Below are 24,702 nucleotides of genomic sequence, written 5' to 3'. Positions count from 1 at the left end.
TGACCATTCGGGTTTCAAATATTGTAGCCGCACGTTCGGGTGGTACTAAAAGTAAGTGTAATGAATTTGTTCTATTAGATAATATGAGTAAAAATCTGGTACCCCAAGGCCCCCATGCACATAGGGCATTGTGAGTGTCTGCCAGCGTATACGGGCCTGCTTGTCGGCCCAGATCGGTCTTATCAGTAGGCTCCGAAGTGACTCAAAGAATTTAGTCGTGAGGGGGATGGGGATATTTAGAGAAGATACAAAAAACGGGCAAGACAACCATTTTAATAGTAGCTATCCTACCGGCAAGCGAGAGAGGGAGCTTAATCCATCGATCTATCTGTGTAGATAGTCGGTCTATCCCTGGGCCATAATTTAGGCGGATGACTTCTGAAGGGGTGCGATATAGTATGGCCCCAAGATATCGAGGGGATGTCGTTGCACCACTGCAGTGGGAAGTCCGTTGTGAATGGGAGTGTGGCAATCTGTTAGCGGAAATAGTTCGGACTTAGACCAGTTTATTACAAGGCCAGAAAAAAAAATCACACCACCTCTCGCAGAAGCAGAGGAAGACTGGTCTCAGGTTTACGAACAAGCAAAAGAACGTCATCTGCATAGAAAGAAGCCAGGAGAGGTCCTCGATGGAACCTGAGACCGCGGTGGAGGTGCCTCTCCTGGAGATGTTGGAACAGTGGGTTCATAGCAATTATAAATAGTAGGGGTGAAAGTGGGCAGCCCTGTCTGGTGCACCTCGACAAAGTGAACTGATCAGTGAGTTTGCCGTTTATCCGTAGCCTGGCGACGGGGTTGACATACAGGAGACGGATGAGATTAATTATAAAACCTGCGAGGAAATCATTGCTTATTAAGCGCTGCATATAAAAAGGGCCATTCTAAAGAGTCGAATGCCTTTTCAGCATCCAGTAATATGGCGGCAGCTGGAAGAGTGGGCTATTCGTGGAAAAAACTAGACTGAAGAGGAGAGATTATCTGGTCTATTAGAAGTGAGTTGCGGGTTGCAGGTATCTTAGCCAAAATGTTATGGTCTTGCTTAAGAAGAGATAGGGGCCTATATGAGGCACATCTATTGGGTGATTTGCCAGGTTTAAGAAGCAGGGAAGTGATGGCTTCACGCATCGTAGGAGGAAGTGTTCCCAAATCAAGAGCTTCCGCATAAACCTCCAAAAGGTGGGGGACCAATAAAGTCTTATATGTCTTATAAAAGACACCTGTGAGCCCGTCCGTGCACGTGCCCCATTGAGGTCGTCAATTGTCTGTGATACTTCGTCAGTGTTTATGAGCGAGGCCAGAAATTGGCACTGGCCTTCATCAATCCATACCATTGCTATTTCTTCCAGATATTCGGAAAGGGCTGCGTCTACTGGTGGGAGCGCGTTGTACACAAACAAGAGTAATAGAAATAAAAGCCAGACGAGACATCCGCGCTCTGAGTAATGTGCGTGCCGCTATCTAATGATGTGATATAAGAAGATTGGTGCCCGGGGCTAAGCATTCTGGCCAAGGTCCGTCCAGGTCGCTCACCCTCCCCATATATCCGAGCCCCAGGTGTATTGCCCAGGTAATTAGCCTCACAGGACGCAAGTTCCTGAAACTCCTTAAGAAGCCTTGTCCATTGATGCAAAGGAGAGGAGGGTTGCCAGTTAGGGCGCCCGCATTGAGATCTCTCAGCGCTCTTTCAGTTGCATCCAGATCACATTGGATAGTGCGTAAAACTCCTGCCTGCTTGGTAATGCGGATATATACATTAAAGGCTTCCCATAAAGTGACGTATTGGGACACCGAGCCTGTATCAAGTTGGAAATATTCAACAATAGCATAATTAATCTTGCTTTTAAACACTGCATCATGAAGAGCATCAGCAGGGAAGCGCCAGAGCTGGTGTGGTTGTGTGATGGAGGGAATCGTGAGTGATGGTAGCACCGGAGAACGATCCGATATGGTGCGTGGCAGGTACACTGCCGAGAGTGTGTGAAGTAAAAGATCAGGGGTCAGGTACCAATGGTCAATACAGGACCACAGATGTGTGGATGGATGTCAATATATACAATCGAATGATACCAACCGGAAAAGTATAACTCCTGCATGAAACCAACAATTATCATTCAACATAACCAAACTCCCAGCCCTCCTCCCCCCACCCACATCGGATATCCACCCACCTGTATCCGGTGAATCCCATTGTACCCAACAACATAGTAGGAGATCTCTTATGGGAGAGGCAACGCTTAGGGGGAGGCTGCTGAGAGTAAGATAGCGATGGCAGCAAAAGATTTGCAGCTAATGACAGAGAAAGAAAGCACAATTATATAACCTAGGGATACCACCTCAGAGCATCAAATAAACACCCACGAGTCCGAGTTTAGTGGGGCAGACCACAGAGGAATCAAATGTGGACCAAGGGGCAGCATCTCTACTTCCTGGGAGAGGAATTCGGTAGCGGTTTGTGGTGTTTCCAGAAGTCTGCTGCATCTGCAGGGGAGTCAAAGATGTGAGCTTTACCATTAAACTGGAGGTGCAGACGCGCTGGGTAAAGCATGGCATATCGAATATTTGCACCTCTCAAGGTCTGTTTGATATCCTGAAACATGCGGAGGGCCTCCTGGACCAGTGGAGTGAAGTCTGGGAAGAAGGATAAAGACATGTCCTGATAGTGTACGTCACCTTTGTCCCTGGCCATACGCAGGCAACGTCCCGGTCGTTATAGTTCAGGAGCCGGGCGATTACAAGTCGCGGCAGGGCTCTGGGGGCAGATCTAGGGGCGAGTGACCTGTGGGCCCGTTTAATTGCGAACGTGGAAGAAAGAGTCTCTACCAAAAAGTTTCACCAGGAGCCGTTCCACATATACTTCCATGGGCCCAGTGTTAGTGGATTCTGCCACCACTGCAATTCTTACATTATTTCATCGTGACCTAGCCTCCAAATTTGCTTTGGTTGCTGTAGTCTTAAGAAGAAGTTCTGTTCATTTTACATGCTTAGTAATTGCCGATTGCAAGCCCTCTGCTTCCAAAATACGGTGTTCAGCCGCGTCAATGCGTGCTGTTCAATTCGGCCATGCATAGTATCCAATCGGGCTGCCACGGTGTCGAAATGTACGTCTGTGGCCCGAAACCCAGCGAGCAGTACAGGCGTTATCGCTGCAGTACCATCCACGGGGAGCTGGTCGGGGTCCGGAGGATCCTGGGAATCAAAGGCATCTCCCCAAGCAGGGTCTTCGCTACTATCACGTCTAGGGGCTCTGGCGCTCTTAAAGGTAAGTTGCCGCTTCTTGGGATCCCCACGACCCATGATGGGCGATGACGGCTGTGTGGCAGCTGCGATAATGAGAAATGGAGGCCACAGGGCGCTGTGATGGCTACTGTAGTGATGAAGAGGCACTAATATTCCGGTAAGAGGCCCAGTATACTGGGTTCTTTCTGCTGAAATTCAGGGCAAAAAAGTGTATGGGAATACACCACCAACTTCAGTGCCAGCAGTGTACAGCAGCGTGGTGCAAGAGAGAGACCCCAAACTGGGCCTGTGTGTTAATACTGTGGTGTTGTGCCACTCATTGGCTGATAAGTGTGTGGTTTCACGCTCGTTGCTCACCATAGTGATTAATCGAGGCCCCCTCATGGGGTATATATTCAGCTGTAGCGGCCCCAAAGAAAGAAACCCTCAGGGCCCAGCGGCAGCAGCTTCCTACCAAAAGGCATATGGAAAGAACACGTGGCAGAAAGCTGGGTTGGGGAGAAGCACAGCAGGGCTGACCGAGGGTGGGGAGGACTCACCACACTATGCTGCCAGTCAATGAAAGTTTATGAGGGACAGTGTTTAATCCTGGTTGTCCTTATTCCTTGTCAGCCTTTAGGAGGGGTTGGCTCTACTCTTCTAATTAGAGCACTAAAGAGGTTGAACTTTTCGGGGTCTTAAGGGCTGTTCATTGACGGAACATTCTCTTCATTGATACCATCAAAGCCGATTGTATTCAAGACAATGCTGAAAACATTTAAAAATATCCTAGTTCTTGATGGTGCCAGCACCAAGATGGCTTTGGATTCGGCGCACCTTAAAAATGCCCTTATTTACTTTGAAGCTCTGTTTTTCGGTTTCATTATTGCAAAAAGCATCGCCTATTTGTTCCAGCAAGCAGGTGTGAACAGATTTGTCTTTTGTCTTCTGCCAGGTGCAAGTTGAGCCGAATGCTTTAGTCCAGCAGAGATGCTCTATTGGCATGATGGCTTAATAAGTGAATGGGGCGGAGGTTACTCTGATTTGCAGGACTGCTTCTTGAGCTCCACCTAGGACATTTGCCTCATTATAGGTTCATTTTCACTGGATAGTGATAAAGCTGTGCTGTTTTTGGTCCCCCACGCTTAAGCAGGCACAGACTGTACATATTCAATTGTTCCATCACTTAATTAGATATGTTTGCAGCGGGTCTGATGCAAGTGGCTTGTATCAATCGAGCTACTGGGCGAGTTGGATAGATTCTCATACTGAGTGAAGGAATGGACCGTAATATGATCCGAGAAGCTAATGATTGTATTCCTTACCTGTATTCTGTGTTACTGCCAATACACTTCCATCTCCCATGCCTTGCAATGTGCATTCTTTCTCGATCGGAATTTTGGATATATTTTCAATAAAAGGTAGAAGGGTGTAGGTACTTCCTATGGCCAGGACAACAGAAATTATGCAGCAGTATAGCACCAAATTATATGGCAAGTTTGATTATATTATTGGACAAGAAAAAAGCAAATTATCTGGCATAAAGTGCCACCTTTTTGTGCTGTATTATTTTGTTGTTTTGTCATTTTAACACACCCTAATACTGTCTAGGCAAAAGCTTTCCTTCATTAGTGCCAGTTTAACACCGGAATACAAAGAGCAGCAACTGAAAAGGGAACAAACAGTTAATCTCAGCAAAATGTCTGCCAACATGCGTCATTATGTGTGTTGTGTTTTTTATAAAGCTAGAAGCAAAGTTGATTTTTGTTTGGATCTGCAAATTATACAGCCGATGGTGGATCAAGTGTTAAGAGTGGTACAACCACAATTATGCAGTAAGAATATGACACTGTACTCCGCATGCTTTTTCCCCCGCATGCAATTACAATGTGGTTGTTACAACGACCGCGTTGTAACAACGCATACCGTTACCTCGCAAGACATAACAATGACTTGCTCTAGGGGGGGCGCTGGATGTTGGAATAGTATAATTTACTATTCCAACTCCAGTATGTGCAACCATAGGGAAGGTGTTGGATTTTAAATCCAACACCTTCTGCCCCCTCCGCAAGTTGTTGTTCCGACTTGTGGAGTAATGGTATGCGTTGTTACAACGCGGTCATTGTAACAACCGCGTTCTAATTGCCTGCGGGGAAAAGGATTCGTGGTAAACGATTTTTACCGAGATTCAAAGTTTAGAGCACCGAGAAGTGGTTGTTCAAGAGATGCTATGGCAAATCATTTCCTAGTAAGTAAAGGAAGATCGGAGCATCAGAATGATGAATATTGAAGCAAGTGATGCGGACATTACATATACTGTTCCTTTAAAGCGATTGACTACTGTCCAATATTGTAAAGGGACTACATGTGGACCTGTAAAATTGAAAACTTGAGCCATATTTGATAGTGTTTATGAAAAGGGTGATGAAAGGAGGGTAATCTAAAACCTTAAAGTGCAGAGGATATACTGCTTCTGTGTGTTTCCATCCCAACCATGAGGTGATCTTTTGGCAGGTGGTTTGGAGTTTGGCATTTTTTAACACGTTTTACTTCGTGCAATTACTAAGTAGAGGGACAATTCCTCACTGAAATACATTTTATTTGAAACAAGTAACAATATCATATTGCGCTCTAGGCTAGCATACTTTGGCTTGCGCTAAGAAGCCCCAATGAAGTGCAGAGAAGGGGAGGCGTTCTCACCAGCAGCGCTATGTAACTGTGTGTATCCAGCTGAGGCTACATCCATGCAGGGTGTAACGTGGGACCTGGAGGTGATGTGTTCTGGGTACTCCCTCCTTGTACACTTGAATTAGCTTAAGACAACTTCCACGTCACGCGTGTGACATACTGTGTGTATCAAGCTGAGGCTGCATTACTGGAGTGTACGCAGGGAACCTGGAGGTGATGTGTTCTCGGTACTCCCTCCTTGTACACTTGCTTTGGCTTAAGACAACTTCCACGTCATGCGTGTGGCATACTGTGTGTGCCTTATTCTTTGTACAGAATGTTCAAGGAGGAGGTGCATTCTTGATCTCTTCACCACGAATATAACAAAATAGATTATAAAACTAAACAGGTTTATTGCATACCTGCACCTTGCCAACCACAGGATTACTCCTATAAGGGAGTCTCAAACACCAACTGTACCAGTATGTTTTATAGTGATAACATAAACGATTGGGGGCTTTGCTTGTTCTTTCTTTCCCCATTGATATATGGATGCACAGAGAAGCTGTACGAGAAGCATGTACAATACCAGTTTCACATGGATTTCCACACAGTTCTATTCACTTTTTTGAAATTCACACAAGTCACCGAAGTCACGTTGTCAATAATTTGAAAAGTAAAGTGTTCTTACTACTATTGCATACACGAAGAAGTACCGGCTTATATATTTCCTTAGCCCTGAAGAAGTCGCGGGGCAATCCCCTGTAACAGCGATGAAACATGTGTTGGCTAAGAAAGCTTAAAGATCTTGAATAAAAAGACATCTGAAAATATAAAGACAAGCATCATTGTGATATTTAATGTAACTTTATGTATTTACTTTTAAACGTGTGCAGAGGATTTGTATATACAACATTTTAAAACTCTGCCACCAAGTACCTAGAACTACACATCTAAATTAGAAGGAGCATTACTCTAGAACTGCCTGTCTGCAACATTCAAACTCTACAACTACTACAACTCAACAACTACACATCTACCGAAGCACGACTCAACAAATGCACAACTTTAGAAGTTCATGCCTACAAAAATATCACAACACTGATAGTGCACATTAGTAACATTAGAACCGAACACCTATAACAAGTCTGTAGTTACTCAATTGTACGGCTACAAAAGATTGCAGCTCTACAATTGAACACGTAAAAAACAGACTAGAATTCTATAACTGCACGTTTACAAGTACTACAAGGCTTCAGCTTCAAATCTCCAAAAGTGTAATTGTATAGCTCTATACAATTGTACAAATGCAGTACTACCACATTAACACAGCCAGAGAGAACACGTCCCTAGTACAACTGTTCTAGCGTGACTGTAGCAGTACAAGTACAAAACTTCAAGAAACAGCTACATTACATTTAACACTACATCACATCAAGTGCACACGCAGAACTACAAGTACAGCAATACTACAACTCCAACACTAAAATGATAACAATAGGAACACTACAGCTCCAAACCGAGATTCCAGTGTAATTCCAATATGTGCCTCCTGATCACCGCAGCCAGTGAATTCCTGTTGTCCAAGATTTCTCCCAGGCAGACACCCAAATCACAGTGGAAAGCAACATAAGAAAAAGACAAGCATGGATTACTTCTACGCGTTAAAGAGGAGGAGGGCTGCAGCTCCAGAAGGCAGGCTTACGCTTTAACCACAGACGAGCCTGTGAAGTGGTGTCGCAAGGGTCCCCTGGGCTCTAATGCAAGAAAGGAACAACCGGTCCCCTGCGCCCTAGGGTGATAATGGAAGACAGTCATATTTGGAGTGCTGTAGACCGAGTATCACTACACATGCTGGCCTAATGGTAGCTAGAGGTCTCAAAGGTCTTTCTTCTAACCGTCTTTTCCCCCGTCATCGCTCTCTCTGTTCCTCTCTCATCCTCCTTTCATGCTCTCCTCTCAATCCCTTCCTGTGTCTCATTCCTTCCTGTCCCTCACTCGCTCTTATTGCTTTCCTCCCTTTCTCTCACGTTAAATCCTCTTCCCCTCTCTCCTCTGTCCTGTTCTCTCCCACCCGCTTCTTTCTATTCGGCATCATTTTCTGTCTTCCTTACATACCGTCTTTATTTCTGCCCCTTTGTCTTCCTCTACCCCAGTTCCCTTTGCTCCTCTGTATAGCCATTTCTCGTTCCGTCACTTTTCCCTCTTCCTTCTAAGTTTCTCCCTTTCCTTTCTCCATTTCTCCCATTTTCTCTAGCATCTCTGCTCCAATCTCCCACCCGCCCCTTTGCCCCAGGAGTAAACAAAGTCATGGTCTGTGTTTAAAGCTTTCAGAACGCTAAATGCAGTTAGTTATGTCCTCAGGGCCCTGGTGCCGCTGCGCTACCCACCGCTGACCCCATGAGTCTGGATGGATCTGAATAGGAGTGTCACGGTGCCCAGAGGTCGGTTAAAGCCACCTGCTGTAGCGGTCGCTTAGCAGTGTCTGTTGGAGGAGTTGTGTGTGATCAGCCATTTGCTGTCCTTCCAGAAGTTGCAGTGAGCTTCTTGAAGAGAAAATGTCTGCACTGCAGCCCAGCACAGAGTCACTAAAGCAGAGATGGTTTGTAGCAGGCTCTCCATGAAACCTTCTGTCGGTGGTGAGAGGGGCAGTTCGCGAGTCACAGCTATTTTCTGCCCCAGGGTATCTCTGAGTGAGCGAATCTCTCTACGTAGAGTTAAGGGCACAAAGCAGACTCCAGCTTTAAGCAAGGGTAAGGACTTGTAGACTTGAGTGCAAGGGTTCTAGCATGGGAGAGATCAGGCTCACCCAAGCCTTGCACAGTTGGGTAGCTGTTATGGGGAATGTTGCATGATTCAAAATAACATGTATAGTTTGACTAGGCTTGGTTCTCAAACATTTTCACTTCCCTGTATTTAGATTTACCCATGGGCATAAGTCCTACGCAAGAAATTATTTTAATGGGACATTGCCGACAAATGAGCTTCTAAACCATTTTGAAATCGAGTCTACGCAGGGTTAGGCACACAAATAATTGCTACATATGTGTTGCCCCAGAAGAGATAGTGTAAAGAAAGAATTATTTTTAACAAAACCACAGTGAAAATAGCTGATATCAGCACGGTACTACCGCTAAACTCCATTCTTCGTGCATGACACTTCAATATATCAATTAATGCCTAAATCACAAAGCCTGACTTTCACAGAGCAGACCCTTCACACTTGATCCTTTGTCTGCAGTCAATAGATTGGCCTTGAATGGTACTGGAGCTGAACTTCACAAAACTGAATGCTAGCAGTTACACAGTGATGTATACAGAGATGGAATTTAGTTATAGAAACTGAAGAGGGTTTCAGAATAGTAGGCTGTCCTTCTGTTTATATGTTTGGGGTGTCGTTTATATGTAAACATTTTCTTAATTCAAGTACTTACAATGACTGTGAACTTTGTGTTCTTTCAATTGCAGCTAAAAGTGAAGTCCTGCTGTGTGTTCTGTCCAAATGACAGTCTTCCATCTCCAAGCACAATTGTTTCTGGGGATATTCCTGGAACTGTGAGAAGCTGGTACCATGGCCAGGCCAGCATGCCTGGTACTCTTGTGCTCTGTTTACCGCAGATAAAGATCATGAGCGCTGGACACAAGTATATGGAGCCGCTGCAGGAGATCCCTTTCGCTGTGGTACGCCCAATTCTTGAAGAAGGTAACACATTCCTGAATTCTTTTTATGTTTCCACTTCAATAGGGACTATTTTGTTGCATTTTCCCCTGCATTTAATATTTTAGAATGCAAAGAAGATTGGGGTAGTAGTGGCCCAAAACGGGGAAATTATCGCACCTCGTATTGACGTTTATATCCACAGGCAATTTAACTGTGGGAAACACTCAATGCCAATGCTTAATGTTTACACAGAAAAATACAGAGGTGGTAATACAGTTCCGGCAACCTACTACTCAAGGTTGCCCCTGCACATTAGTCACGCTAATGTGTAAAATATGAGCGTATATAGGAACTACAACAAGCACTCTCCAAGAATGTCACTTAATCCAGAACAATATTAGATACTTATTCATATAACAACGTGCTTTGCATCATTCTTGTACTAGTATTATATTATTAGAACACAGTTGGTGCATACGAGTCCTGACAATGATCTGTCGTCACAAAGAACACAATCCTGTTTCCATTTAAAGTTGGTTTATTTTGAAGAAACAATGCCTCCAGAGAGAACTCAGCCAACAATCGTCAATCTTGACTTTTTCAAGGAAGGTAAGTAGAATCATCACTGGTGTAATACAATTTTTTTTTTTTAAATCGTCGCAGTAAATCCATACAAAAAACGTCCCAGAGATTTGAGTATTATCTCATGTACGAGAAACCCAGACCCTCCACGTATTATAGTTGAACATGATACTTTTCTGAATCACAGTTAGAGTCCATACATGGGGCCTTCAGTAGAGAATAGTCACTATCCAAAAAAGTGTCAGTAGCACTTGCCAAGTATTTAGAAATGGGCAGCCTTAATAAGCATCAAAGAGGGAGTCCGTATTCTCCAACTGGGACTTGTGCTGGCCAAGAGAAGGATAGCGATTAACTGGATGGGCTCCCAGCCTCCTAGGGTGGAAAATTGGGCCAAGGATCTAAGGGACTGGGCGACAGTGGAACTAATCAGAATGAAGTAAGTCAGGAGAGATGAAAAGTTAGAGGAGGATGCCAAGGCCTGGTATATCTTAATTTCAGAGGTCCCCATGGGGGAGGCCCCCACCACGCAAGGGTCGGGGGGAACACAAGCTGACCAAGTTGGCTCTGGAGTAGAGGTGCAGCAATAAGACACTCAAATTAAGAACAGGGTAAAAAACCTGATGTTAGAGGTAGACAGATGAAGTGGTACATTTCAGAGACAGAGAATTTACACGTATGTGACAGGGAAGGGGGGAAGGGAGGGTTAGTTTGTTGGGTTTTATTGTTATGGTTTGCTTATTGAGACTCTTCTATCCAAATCAAAAGCACTGCAACGAGTATTAGTGTGGATATCCGCTGTTAATATACTCTTTTCTAGACAGGAAGGTATCGTTTCGTTCACAAATTATTTTTCAAGTACGATTATTTGCCATATGTAGAAACTGCTAAAACGACACTGTATTGTCATTCTGCAAGATTGCACTGTACTGGGATTCTGTTATATCTGTACTGTTTTAAATGATTTTGGATGATTTAAACTCTCAATAAAAAAAAAAAAGAGGGAGTCCGTAGTTAGCTCCCCTACCAGTCCAAAAGTGGAAAGATGTACAGAGGGTACCCGTTCCTGTCTTTCCGGTACAACAGACTTCTTGCAGTTCCTATATACGCTCATTTGATATTTTAGATATGGTGATGTTTGAACTTATAACGTGTCATTTGTAAGGTTAATTTAGATTAAGTGCAACTAAGTAAGCAGTGTTGTAGCAAGTGCTTTTGATTTGCATGCTACTGTGTTCAGCCTAGAGCCTCTTCAATATATCTGTCCCGAAAATGGAACTACTTTCAGATTTCGCTTCTGGCTGTTGGGGAGTGTAGGAGGCTGGCTTAGTATATGGTGCACTAATTGAGACAACTCTTATGGGGATTATAGTGGTCTTAGAAAACCATAGAAAGCTCGCTAAGTGGCAGCTGTGGAAAGCAGCCTTCCAGCTTAGTCCAGAAGGAGCGTTAAGCGGCTTGTTTTACCAGAACTAATCATGTAGTTTAGGTTAAACGAAAAAGAAACACAGTGTAGTTATAAAAATAGTTATATTTATCATGCACACTCACTAACACATTGGTATACCTCCTACCCAGAGATATCAACACGATACACACAATATTTCAAAAGGAGAACAGGTAAGTAGCACAAATATACAGTGATCTCCAGGGGGAGACCAAACAATACGCTAATAAAATGGAATACGAACTGCGACTAAGGTCGAGACTTGACCCAGAAGACTTAGAAGAGCTGGAGACCCAAGGAACCACCTGTGGTAAGTACCCAGGAACCCCACGGAGGCTGTGTGCAGAGTGGAAACACAGCCGCATATTTAATGCCAGTCAATGGGGAAGTTGCGGTTGCAGTTTTGAAGAAGAGGGACCCTTCCTAGTGGATCCTGAAGAAAACCAGTGGAAGATGGAAGGTTGGAGAGTCACCCCACCCGGGAATACCCCAGGAACTAGGATACCTACACCAGGGAAGCTGGGTGTAGAGGTGAGAAGTGACATCAGAAACCGCCGTCGACCACAATGGAGCATTTCAGTGAAGATGCCCCTGGAGAAGAAGGTGAAAGAGTCCTGTGGAATCCAAGGATGGATTCTTGAACAGAAATACCTGCAAGCAGAGGGGACAGAGTCTATGTCACTCGGGAGTGACCAGTAGGCACGGAAGACCAATGACCACCAATAAGGGAAGATGCAGAAGAGTTGATGGGGACTTTGTAGCTGCAGCTGTGATGACCAGGCAATGCTGTGGAAGACCAGGAGTCGTTCACGAGCTGTCTCACATCTAAATTCGAGAACCAGGGGCCCGTGTCCGGTGGGAGCACCAACAAGCCTTGGCAGCAGCAACAGAGGCGGAAAACGAAGAAGGTGCAGTGACGGGACCAGCAAGGTCCAAGGGACTCACCAAAGGCAGGAGAGTCAGAGCAGGCCTCGAACAAGCAGGGGAGCCCACTGGAGCCAAAGGCGATCCTCAAGAGGACCCACAGGCCGAAGGCAGAGGATTCGCTAGAGGACCTCGAGCTCCTCACTAAAGATGCAGGCCCACAGTGCAGAGGCTTTGGTGAGGACGAAGATCTTGGCAGGAGGAGATGCTGGAGGCTGGAGCTTCTGGGAGCCCGAAGATCTCTGGAGGAGAGAGTCAACAAGCCTTGACAATGGCAAGTCGACGCAGTGCGCAAGGGTGCTGTTCCAGGGATTCCAACGAGGGATACCGGGCTCAGTCTGGGTGAGAAGACAGTGCAGGCCTTGAGTGAGTAAAAGAACCACCACCTGCGTTGCTGGACCTTTCAAAGTCCAGAGGACGTCAGTAGCAGCAGACCGGTCAGCTTAGTTGCAGTGCCTGCAGATGCAGGGGAGTGACTCCTTCACTCCAAGGAAGATTCTTTTGGGTGTCTTTGATGCCCACATGCCTGGAAAAGAACCTGGATGAAGCACAGGCACAGATGCCGCAAAAAACTGACAGGACAATGAGACCCGTAGCAGCAAGAGTTTTTCCAAATGTAGTCTTGGATCCAAAAGCGAAATCCAAAGTGCCCAGACAGTAGGAGTAGAAGTGGTTTCGGATTTTAATCTTTTCCCTCAATGAATGTGAAGAGCCACCCACAGGTAAGCCCTCAAGTACCCAAGGGAGAGGGTTGCGTCCCTCCAAGAGGAGGGACTGGACAGAGGGGAGGATACGCCCATGTCCTTTGTCCAGTTTTGCGCCAAAGCGGGAGCCAGCGGCTCCCTGAACTGGTTTCAACTGGAGTATGCAATGAGGACACCAAATGTGTCTGTCAAAGCAGTCTGGTGGTGCAGGCAAACGCCCCCACCCCAGCCCAATACACCAAGTCCTGTCTGGGTGATGGTCACACCTCCCTGTGACAGGAAACCTATTGTTCTACCTTCCCCGGCTCGAGCTCAGCTCAGCAGCAGGAGGGCAGAATAGTGTCTGTGGTCGGCAGCAGTACTAGCTTGCTGTTAGACCCTGGAAGGCTGGTACCGGGAATACAAAGGGGCTCCCTAGGGAAGCCCCCCAAGTACATATGATCCTACATCCAACACTGGAATTGGTGTTCGTGTAGGATTCCAACATGTTTGATACCAAATATGACCAGTTTCACTGCTGCCAACATATAGTTGGACATCTCGTAATTGACTTGATATCCACTTTGTGTATAAAGTAGCTGACCGCACTTACAAAACCTGGAGAATCGACACGTATAACCCAACACCCTGCCTTCATGATTGAAAGGCCTACCTTAGGGGTGACATAGGATTTTGGTGCAGTGACCTCAGATATTGGGAAACTTATATCTGTTGTACGCTGCTAGCACCAGCTCAAACAGGCAGCAATGGCATGCCTGTAGTCACAGATTGAGTGGTCTCTCATGGGTGGCATGATACATGCTGCAGCCCATGGGAGGCCCCTGGTGTAACTATTCCCTGGGTACCTTAGTACCATTTACTAGGGACTTAGAAGGGCACATCAGTAGCCAATTAGGACATACCAAAGTGCTTACCATAGTCCAATTTAGGGAGAAAGCATAGAGATTGGGGTCTTGATTAGCAGGATCCCAGTCAGACTAGACCAAAACACACTTACACTAGCAAAAATTGGGTTTAACCATGCTAGAAGGATCCTACCTTCCTACAGGGAGAACACCTAAATTGTGGCAGAGTGAGGCTGTCACTTTCTGCTCAGGAAACTGACAGGTGGCAGGGGGAGGCAGAAGAGGGAAAAGGCGGATGACAGACAGAGACATAGACACACAAACCCCACAACTACCACACCCCACGCACATCCATCACGCCTGACACACAAACGCACATGAAGCTTAGCAAACTCAAGGATATCTCATATACCAAAAGTAATATTTAGTTGTGGTACAACATTCTGGAGTGTGTTTTTTTTTTATTCACTGCAATATTAGGATTGTGTCCTTTGGACATAAATCCGACTTCTTTCAGTCCCACAAAAGCTTGGATCCTTTTTGCTCAGCTGCTGCTGTAGGATACTTTGTGTGTGTGTACGAGTATACATTATATATACTTAGTATATCATTGTCGGTTGATTTCATGGATGTTACAGCCAGGTAATGCACTGAAGCTTAGCCCCTGCATGAGTTTTATTGTGCTGTTAATCGTGTTAAAGCAGTTCCTTGAGGCCTGTGGCACGTTTTCCTCCTTCCTTCCGCAAACCACTCTGAGAAACAGTGAGTTTTATTCTGAATCTTGGAGACGCTGTGATTGAAGTGTTCATTTGTGCAGCCTGTATGTTATGAAGGCAGATTTTGGTCTCTCGTGGTTTCCTTATTCTGAGTTATTGCAGCTCCCAGGCTTGTTTGTATTTACCATCAAGTAGTATCATTTTCTCGTGCTGTTACCTAGTTGGCAGATTTCCTTTTTTAATCTGCACCGTTCAGGGCCACGTTTTTCAATCGGCGATCCCTGCTGCCCCTCTGTATTTCCCTTCAAGAGTAACCCTTGATTCCTTAGATAGCAGATTAAGGTAACCAGTGTTGGGTACGTGCTCTATTTTCCCTCATTGTACCTCTGGGATCCTAATTAGCCCATCTGTCCCTGTTTCTTGATCATTTCCAGCCTCAATTCCTTTAGTGTCAATCTCTCTTTCTACCGTGGGTGTATGGTGGGATAGCATTGCTTGGTTAGGTGTCTTGTTTGTTCATTTCGATTTTGTGCTTTGTTTTATCTCATGGATTGTCACGTGTCTTCACTAGAAACTGCTCCGTCTGCCATACATAGCTCAGTTTGCAGCATTATTTGAGCCTTTCTAAGAATTTAACGTGTTTATTTAATGAGCTCGCTTGTAAGCCAAACAAGGTTGTTGGTCTCCTCACTGTCTCCTGTAGGGTCACGCAGATGTTTGCATGAAGTAAGCGCCTTGGTTATATAGTCAAGTACTTACCACTTTGTGGTCCTTCTTACTCCCAGAGCACACACTCTGTTTTCCAGTTGCTTGTCTAATACTCGCAGGTACTTAACTGCCTTGCGTTAGATTAAATAGAGTTCTTCTCGAGTGGTCTGTCATCCCCACTCATGCTTCAGCCATGCTGTTTCTTAGAAGCAGCCACAAGCTTCCCATACGCACTCTTGGTCTGCCCAGTAGCGTGACATGATGCGCTCTACCATAAGCTGCTCATAAGTAGAGGTTTGTCAGTGCTGTCTCAGCCTCAGTAGCGTGACATGATGCGCTCTACCGTAAGCTGCTCAGAAGTAGAGGTTTGTCAGTGCTGTCTCAGCCTCAGTAGCGTGACACTCTCCGCTGTATCATGAGCTGCTCATAAGTAGAATGTTGCCAGTGTTGTCTCAAGTCCTTCATTTGGAGTTTTTAATTTGATGGTCCAAACATGGCAAACGGGTAGCCAGTTTTGATGATTGTTTTTAATCAAACCGTCTTTGTTGGACTTCCTACTTGTATAAGTACTACATCTGTTACACAACCACAAAGGCAGTGCTGTGGTGGGCCGGTTGTCAGCTCCATCTAAATAAGGGCTAGCATCCTTTAAAGAAAAGATCACAACAATTTCATCTGGCTGTGTTAATTGAACATTCCCTAAACACTACACTGCATTAGACTATTGTAAGTATGCTTTCATATTCCTTGATGGCAATTGAAACCAACTGTGCAGCGCTCAGCATTAAGCAAATCAGTAGTCAGATCCATACATATTGCGCTCTGGAGGCAGAAAAATGTGTCTTTGATCTCCTGTCTTTTTCCATTTCAAGAATGCAGTTTGACACCGTGTTATATACAAAATAAATGCTAAGGAGTTGTGAATTACAAGGTGATAATTACTTCACGGGGTTCAAGGGACATTGTGTTAAACCACAAGTAAGGAATAAAAACATGAGTGGTTTATGTGACATGGACCTCCAAATGCCATTTTTCAATCATCACACAGTTTGGTATTTATTTTTCATTATACAGAAATAATTGCCTCCTCCCTGGTCTCTTTGACGCAGCCTTCACTAGCTCTTCTCACAATTTCCTGCCACCTTCTCCTTTTTTCCCCCTCAATATCCACTCCGCTCCCCTGCTATCTGCCAGTCAGCTTTCATTATCTGCTGTGCGCGGCCTTTTCTCTACTCGCCCCCTTCTCGGTCTGGCCTCTCACGTTTTCTGCTGCCGTCCATCTAGGAATAGAAGTATTTGCCCACCTTGCAGCTGCCCATCCAATTGATCTCGTGTCATAGCTGTCTCTCTCTTTAACGGTTGACGTTCACGTCAATCAAGGTCTGCTTCTGAATGAGGCTTCTTGAGACTGACTGACCCCTTTCGTGTAAGCATGTGTGCCCTTCCCAGCCTCCAGTAGTTAGCAGTTCCCCATCACAGGATCCCACAAGACATAAGATGTACCACAAATGATCCAGGCACATGGATTCTGTGTTTTTTCATATTAGACCTATAAATTCATCTGTATGACAAGTTTGCTGCCATTGTATAGTTATAATTAACTGCGCGCCTTGGAAGGTATTTTACCTATATATATGGCAGTCATCGGCACCCCGCATACCTACCTGCTCCCTGCTGACGAGAGGCAATTACCTCGAAACACGTGTCCAGGGATGGCATTATATTTCTATATACTCGTGGCGTAGGCGTACTCACCGTAGCCACTACACTATCCAGAATCCTTTGGGGTTATTTGCAGCATGACGAGCAGTGTCGCGACCCATTTACGTAAATTAGTTATAATTAAAAACTGGAAAGTCAGTATTGGAGATGGCATGCAAAGTATATGGAAAAACCAACCAACGTACATATGTGGCATTCACAAACATTTTGCATAGACATTCTTACCCTGGAAACACCCAAAGCCACTTGCAGACAGTTTGAAGTGAATATACTTCTAGAATGGGAACTAGAAGGAGAGCTCAGATTTTTACATGGATTTAGTGGAAGAGGTTCTACGGAAATAAAACAAGCATTTACAATGCAATGGTCTCGGCATTGTTAAAGTTAGAGCTATTGGCACTGCTCATGACATTATTTTTGTTTATGGTTTTATTTTTAAAACATTTAAAGAAACACCATTGTTATTTACAATGTCAATAGCTTAATCTCTCTCAAATGCGAGACCTATTGCATTTGCACCTACACACAGAGCCACACACACAAAGCCACCCACACACACAGAGCCACCCACACACACAGAGCCACCTACACAGAGCTATTCACATAGAGCAACCCACACAAAAATAGAGCCACCCACACACAGAGACACCCACGCATAGAGCCACCTACAAAAAAAGCCACCCACACAGAGCAACACACACAGAGCCCCACACACAAAGTCACACACACACAGAGCCACACATACATACACAGAGTCACATACACACAGCCACACGCACACACATACAGAACCACACACACACACACACATAGATCTAGACACATACACATTGATCTTGGATGCCAAAGCAGAAGTGGCACCGTTGTTTCTAGATCTTTGCATTTATCACTAAAAATTAAGCATTTAAAAAATAAATGACTAATAACAATTGACAGATTATCTGAAAAGGTTTCTGAGGCAGGATAAGGGTTCCTGTGGGGGCGGGGGGAGGGGAAGATAATATGAGCGAGACAAACTTTTGTTATTTAAAATATCAAGTACTTAAGGAGCAAATTTCTTCCACAGTACTGAATTTTAACTGATAGATTTTACTCAACTGTAAAGCTGCTCTTCACAAGCTGATAGTTTGGACTGGACATTCCATTGTGAGTGTGTTATTTATTGCTTCGTTTGAATCTACATTTCTAATCAATTAACCTCTGAACATAAAGCCTTCACTGCTCAAACTCACTACCATGAGAGAGTCAAATACTTACATGGAGAAACTGTAGTTATTAATTTGAAGCACAACCATACTTGAATACTTGAGACACCAGTGACAAACAACAGTACCCAGCGTTGATACTGCCAACGAACCACGGACAGCCCCAACAATTCACTAAGACAGCAATGATGAACAGTAGACACAACCACACAGCATCAACTCTCAAACAATAGCCTAAGACTGCTCCAAAAACAGGGCTTGATCGAAAAAAAACTATTGTGGGTCAATTCATATCTCTGCTGTAGCTGCAAGCTGCTTTCTGAGCATTACTATGCCTTTAACTACAGTAAATGTATTCACCCCATCTACATCAGACAAGCACTCATAATGTGTAAATACCTCAATCTGCATGCAACTGATAGTGACAGGACATAATATGGTACCATGACTGAGAACAATAACCCATAGGTATGCCACCACAAAAGTCTCATCCTCGAGCGTTGAGCTAGCTGAGCAAGTGACTAACCAATGGAGCATGCTTCAAAGAATAAATATCTGTTCTACAGTGTGTGATGCATGCGTCTGTCACTCATTGGGACTCAAAGACATGATTCACATAAAGAAAAAGATTGCAGTACACCCAAGTGGTTTCCCCCAGTAAGCGTGGCCTACACCTTTCAGCCCAACTTAAGACGTTATCACACTGCGTATCCCGCTCAACTGTGTCGTAGGCCCGTAGCAGCAGACATGCCAACCCTCCCGATTCAGGCGGGAGACTACCGATTTAAAAGCTAGTCTCCCGCGTCCCGATTCAAGCGTCCAGAAACCCGATTCCTCGGGGTTTCAGCTGACAGGGCTTGGTGTTGTGTAAGGTGCTAATTCTTCCAGCAATTGTTAGAGTGGGGTGCAGGGGCTCTAGAGGGGGTTAAAAACCAACAAAGCCTCATTAACAAGCGAATGGTCTTTAAAAGACCTGTGAAGTACCCAGGGGCGCTGTGTGGTGCCCGGGAAGCTCTTTCAGCCCGGGCTGCCACACACGGGTGGGGGTGGGGGGGGGTGTATGCACTGCCAGGCCAGTGCACAACACTTGCTTGCATCACCCCCTCTCTGCCTGCCATTGCGCTCCATGAAGAAAAAAACGTGCATTTGCGTTTCAAATGTCCGATCCTGAAGCAGCACGCTTCCAAAGCCCATACATGCCAGTAACCCGATTCAAGGCCCCATTCTCCCGATTTTTTTCTAAAATATCTCCCACTTTGCTCTTCTGAAATGTTGGCATGTATGCGTAGCAGGTAAAATAACTATTTGGGATTAAATGAAAAGGACGTGGTTTAAGAGTACATAATACATGCTTACACCCTTTACTGTCAAAATTCAAATACCATCTCAAACAGCCCCGAAATACTCGATCTAGATAGATAAGAGGATTCGTTCAAGTTAACAAGGTTGATTCCCTTTAACAATAAAAAAAGGGAAATGTAACTTATGTATATCTAGATAAAGATTATAGGGTGCATTTAAACATTGAGCTCACAGGTCAGCTCACCCGGTCTCACAGCAAAAACTGTTTTGATTAGATGACGGGTAATCGGTCTATATCTGGTATTCTATTTTTAGGACAGTGCTGCTGCCTGCTAAACTGCCTATATGCTATCGTACTTTTTTTATTTTGTTTTAACATGAATAGAATCTCTTGCCTACTTTCTTGAACCTCGTTTCTGTAAACCGATCTCCGAATGGCCGTACGAGTAGGACACCATGTTCGTAGTCTTAAATTGATACACCTTAAACAAACATGGCCGCCGCGCACACGAAAAAAGAAATGGGACCGAAGTCTTCGTCACGTATCAGCGAGAAAAAGCTATAATGCGGGGTAACGTTAAATTAGCTAGCACCGCAGATGAATTATTGTCATAATGCTGCTGCACACACAAACTAAGTTTTGGGCAGGAATCAGCGGGGCAACGCAGTGTGTGGGTTACAGTTAAAGACGTACCTCGCTAGGTCAATTGTTGACGCAATGGCCTCCGACCACCAAAAATCGTGCGCAGCCTAGTCTACAAAGGCGTCAACGCAGTCATGGGAGTACAAGATAAACATGCACGCCATTAGGTTTACTGATGATCTAACAATAAAGTTGTTTCTTTCCTTGGGAAGAGGGCTCCCGGGGATTAGAGGCAGCGGCTCTTAGCAGCCAGGTGGCAGCCGGCCAGCGCTGTGCCAATCGCAGCTTTGCAATGCGGAGGAGGCGCCCGGCTGGATTCACAAACCTGTTATGGAGCTGAGAGGACAAGCACACCACTGCCTTTCTCCGAGGCGAAGCAGAAATGCCTCGGAGAAACGCAGTGTCGTTTTCGGATTTGGGGGCGTGTTCTCCTCTTGCCATTGGCTGGAGGAGATAATTAGAAAAGTTGGAAAAAACACGCCCCCGAATCCGAAAAGGACGGGGCCTGTTCGGAGTGACGGACCTCTTCTCCAATGGCTGGCCAGCATTCAAGAGGCCAGCCAATGGAGAACAGGGGAGAAGAGGGGCGGGTTCAAGCCCCTCTACTCCAAGTCATTATCTCTCGCAAGCGAGACTGCGCAAGCGCAGCCTTCGCTAGCCGAGACCTAAAAAGGAAAATGTGCGACTACGCATTTATGCCACAGCAAGGTGATTGTGTGTTTAGTTAGCAATACGCTGCATTTAGTGTTGTGGAGGAGGACTGCTGGAAATGTACACTTGCTCTAGATTTCCAGGACTGCTCCCTGGTATTTTGTGATTCCCTTAAAAGTCAGAAATCCGGCTGGCAAATTGCACTGGACCTAGGGGCATCTCTTCAGAACATACTTACCCACTGGGGCTCGGCTCGCATACCTACACACAGGGGATGGTTGCACCGCATGTGGTAAATCTTGGTAATGGAAAGGTTCTCATTTTCACTAACAAACAAAGGTAGTTACTTTTCTAAACTGTGGGACCCCTTCTTGGCTCTGTTGTCCTCAGAGTTCAACTAACTTACCTGCCCTAAATACCTGAAATTACTCCGCCATACTGAGCCTGAGCAAGAGGCCTCTTAACTGCTCCGGCATGGATGTGCCAGACATGGGTGGGGGTGCGGGAGGAGGAGGGAATAGGGAAGGGTTCAGTGGGAGGGGTGGGAGGGGGTGGGATGTTGTTGTCGTTCCTTTTTAGGTCTCGCTGAGCAAGCGCATGTGCTACTCTGCGAGACATTTCGTATCGGGGTTTTCAAAGTGCTGCCACAGGCTTTTGGTGGCCTAGCGCTTGCGTTAACGCGAGCGTGCACGCGCGCAGCCGCCATGTGGGTTTCTGTCAAGGCTCATTAAGCCTTCCAGCCTTCCAGCACGTGACTCCCCTCCCCTACCCCTCCGTTCTCCCACTCGTCAGTTTCATTTTCACCTTCTTCCCGCAGCTCTTTGTTTATGATCGCGATCAGTTTCACGTCACTTTTGCTTCTTTATAAATGTAATCGCTTTATTTTGCATGCCTCCCCTCCCCTACCCCCTCCCTTCTCCCACTCGTCAGTTTCATTTTGCCCTTCTTCCTGCCCCCCTTTATTTATGATCGCGATCAGTTTCATGTCACTTTTGCTTGTTTTTTAAATGTAATCGCTTTATTTTTAACCATAGGCAAACTTGTGCATTTTCATCTGAGCCAATTCAATACCGCTCATTTTATTGACCCCAGCAATGGCGTAAAAATAGCACCCGCAGTGCGGGGGGAGGGGCAATCTCCAGGGGGCCCCCTCTGGCACAGTTCACGGGCGGCGGGACTCAGGGCTCAGAACTCCAGACTATGTCAGGAGCATGGGGCCCCCTTATACTTTGCAGGACCCCCCCCTCTATTTCGTTACGCCACTGGACCCCAGATGGATGAGATGTTGTGTGATCCTGATGGTACGGAAGCCTGTGACTTGTAAGGAACTGACCTCGGCAGCAGGCACTTTAACACACTGAGCCTTCCTGTGCCCATGCATCAGTTTTCCGCAAGAAAATCAAACAATGTTCTAACTCTAGCTTTAAATCGTATGTTATGTTATCAATTCTCACAGCGTCAGCTGAAGAGCCTTATAAACGTGTTGTGCATCTGAGGCAGTTTCTGAATTTAAAAGTTTGTTCCTTAGACTAAAGTATAAGGATATTTATGTGCTTCTCTAAAACCGCACCACGTACCTTGTACACCTAAACGATTTCTGTATCTGATACTAAGATTTTTATGAGCGGGCTTTATATGGTGGAATTAAGATAAGAACGCATAACTTGGCAAATCCAATGGTGGACTTTTAGTTGAAATGTTCATGTTAATTTGTATTTCTCTTTTTGTTTTCTTATTCATAAAACTAGTAGAGCAGAAATGATCCATAAATGTTCAATTTCACAGGAAGCTGTGATCCGAATGTGTGAGTGTTTAGTGTAGAAGTTTCACATGTAAACTTATATGCTCCAACTCGGAGGTGGAATGTGTAGTGAATCAGAGAAATGTAATAAGAGCATGGGTGGCTCTCAGATGTTTATGCAGATGCACTTTCAAGGTACCTCACACACTACAGGCTGAATCTTGGCGAAAGAGTACAGAAGCACTTTAGCCGGTTACCATTCTAAACTCATCAGCTCTTCCTCTGAACGCCTCTCAGCACGAACACTAAACTGAGAGTAGCAGCTACTGTCCAGGCGACATACTAGTGACCCTAATTAGGGCATACATTCGGGTTAAAACAAGCACTGGTAAAGTCAATCGGTCTGTCATTGGCAAGCTTGCATTTTTATGTATTTTTACAACCGTGTAGTGAACATTACATTTGTGATGGTAATAACAAGTAAAATTGCCACTAGGCAAAGGTGCCATGCGTTTGCTTGCAAAAAAATACCCATCATAAAAAATAAATAATTAAAACAGAAATGAAAGTAGAGATTGGCCTAACAGCCCTGGCCCTGAAGCTGGTTTCTTTTTGGGCAGATGTGTACACGTGCGTTAAGAAAATGCTTTCACTCACAGTAAAGCTTTTGCATAACAAAACAAGCTTTGGCATAGCCAATAGATCTCGCCTTTGGGACCTTATAAGTGTTTAGGTATCCAGCACAATATCCTTGGTGCAACAACATCAAGTGTTGCATGGCTAAACACTTATAAGGTCCCAAAGGCGACACCTATTGGCTATGCCAATGCTTGTTGTAATTTGTAACTTGAAGCCTCACCCACGATGTGGTTGGTCATTGTACTATGTTCGGCTGAGCTATGTGTATTATGTGAAAATCAATAAAGAAATTTTAAACATAAAAGTCAGAAATCTACTTCAAACACAGACGAAGACCCAGATGAGAAGTTTTCCGTCTTTTTTCAATGGGCCTTTGGGAATCAGACCATGTCAATGTGCATTTCAGGGTAAAGCAGCGGCATCAGTAACCAAGCACTGGCAACGTCAAAAGGTTTGGCGTTTTGTTAGTAGAGTAAGTGTTTGGTAATGCCCGCAAAGTTTTGTGTGTTGCCCCCAGAAGCTCTAGAAAAGAAAAATGCTACAGTGAAGCAACATCTGGGGCTGCGACAATATGGAAGCTGGGAGTAGGGCCCCTTTACTGAATAAACTCTGCTGAGTTTGTACTGTATCTTCAAAGAAGGAGTCAGGAGATGAAATTAGTGCCACAGGCAGTGAATTTAAAAGGTGTATGCAGGAAACGATTGTGTAGTAGAGATTTCTGACAAAGAGAAAGTATTTCAAGTGCATATTTAAGCTAGCCTCTGTGCATACACACCTTTACTTTGTGAGCAAAAAATAAAAGCTGTAAATCCAACGTGTTGCAAAAGTTAAGTGTAAAGAATGTGCAAGAGCAAATCATTGTTAGCTCTGTCTTTATCATATAATAAGGCATTTAGACACCATGCACTTCCAAAATCAGCAATTAAAATGTCCTCAGTCTGCAAATTATATCAAAGTACACACACTTGCTCTCAATTACAAGCATCTGCAATGTAATGAAAGGACAACTTGATGCCCCAACCCCAAAACTTAAAGGGAACATACATGAGACAACATAACCAGTGCTTAATTTGAGCCGGTGGTTTCTGGTGCTCGGCGCTGGCACTTAATCGCCAACACCTGCACTTCAGACAGTCTGCCACAAGATGGCGCTGTTTGGCTAATTTAGATATGACCACAAGTACAGTTAATTATTAACTCAGTATGCATTAAAAATGACTGTTGCCTGCCACCCAAGCCATTCTTGTAGCTTCAGGGGGCCTGAAATAGTCCGAACTGTCACACTTGTAGGAGTGTGATGGCTAGTAGTTGTGTAGTTACTATCATTTGCAG

At 44.9% G+C, this 24,702-nt stretch overlaps 1 protein-coding gene across 1 annotated transcript in view; it reads left to right on the top strand.

The window, feature by feature from the left end:
• VPS13B (vacuolar protein sorting 13 homolog B) overlaps positions 1 to 24,702 on the top strand; it is a 2,934,705-nt gene that overhangs the window by 1,410,615 nt on the left and 1,499,388 nt on the right. Inside the window, exon 23 of the mRNA XM_085605186.1 lies at positions 9,352 to 9,586. Coding sequence (XP_085461312.1) covers positions 9,352 to 9,586 — 235 coding nt within the window. The remainder of the gene's footprint in view (positions 1 to 9,351; positions 9,587 to 24,702) is intronic.

The sequence above is a fragment of the Triturus cristatus genome, chromosome 5_1 (genome assembly GCF_964204655.1).
Source record: "Triturus cristatus chromosome 5_1, aTriCri1.1, whole genome shotgun sequence".
NCBI lineage: Eukaryota > Metazoa > Chordata > Amphibia > Caudata > Salamandridae > Triturus > Triturus cristatus.
Note: the sequence above shows the minus strand (reverse complement) of the source record. Positions and strands in the feature narration are given on the sequence as shown.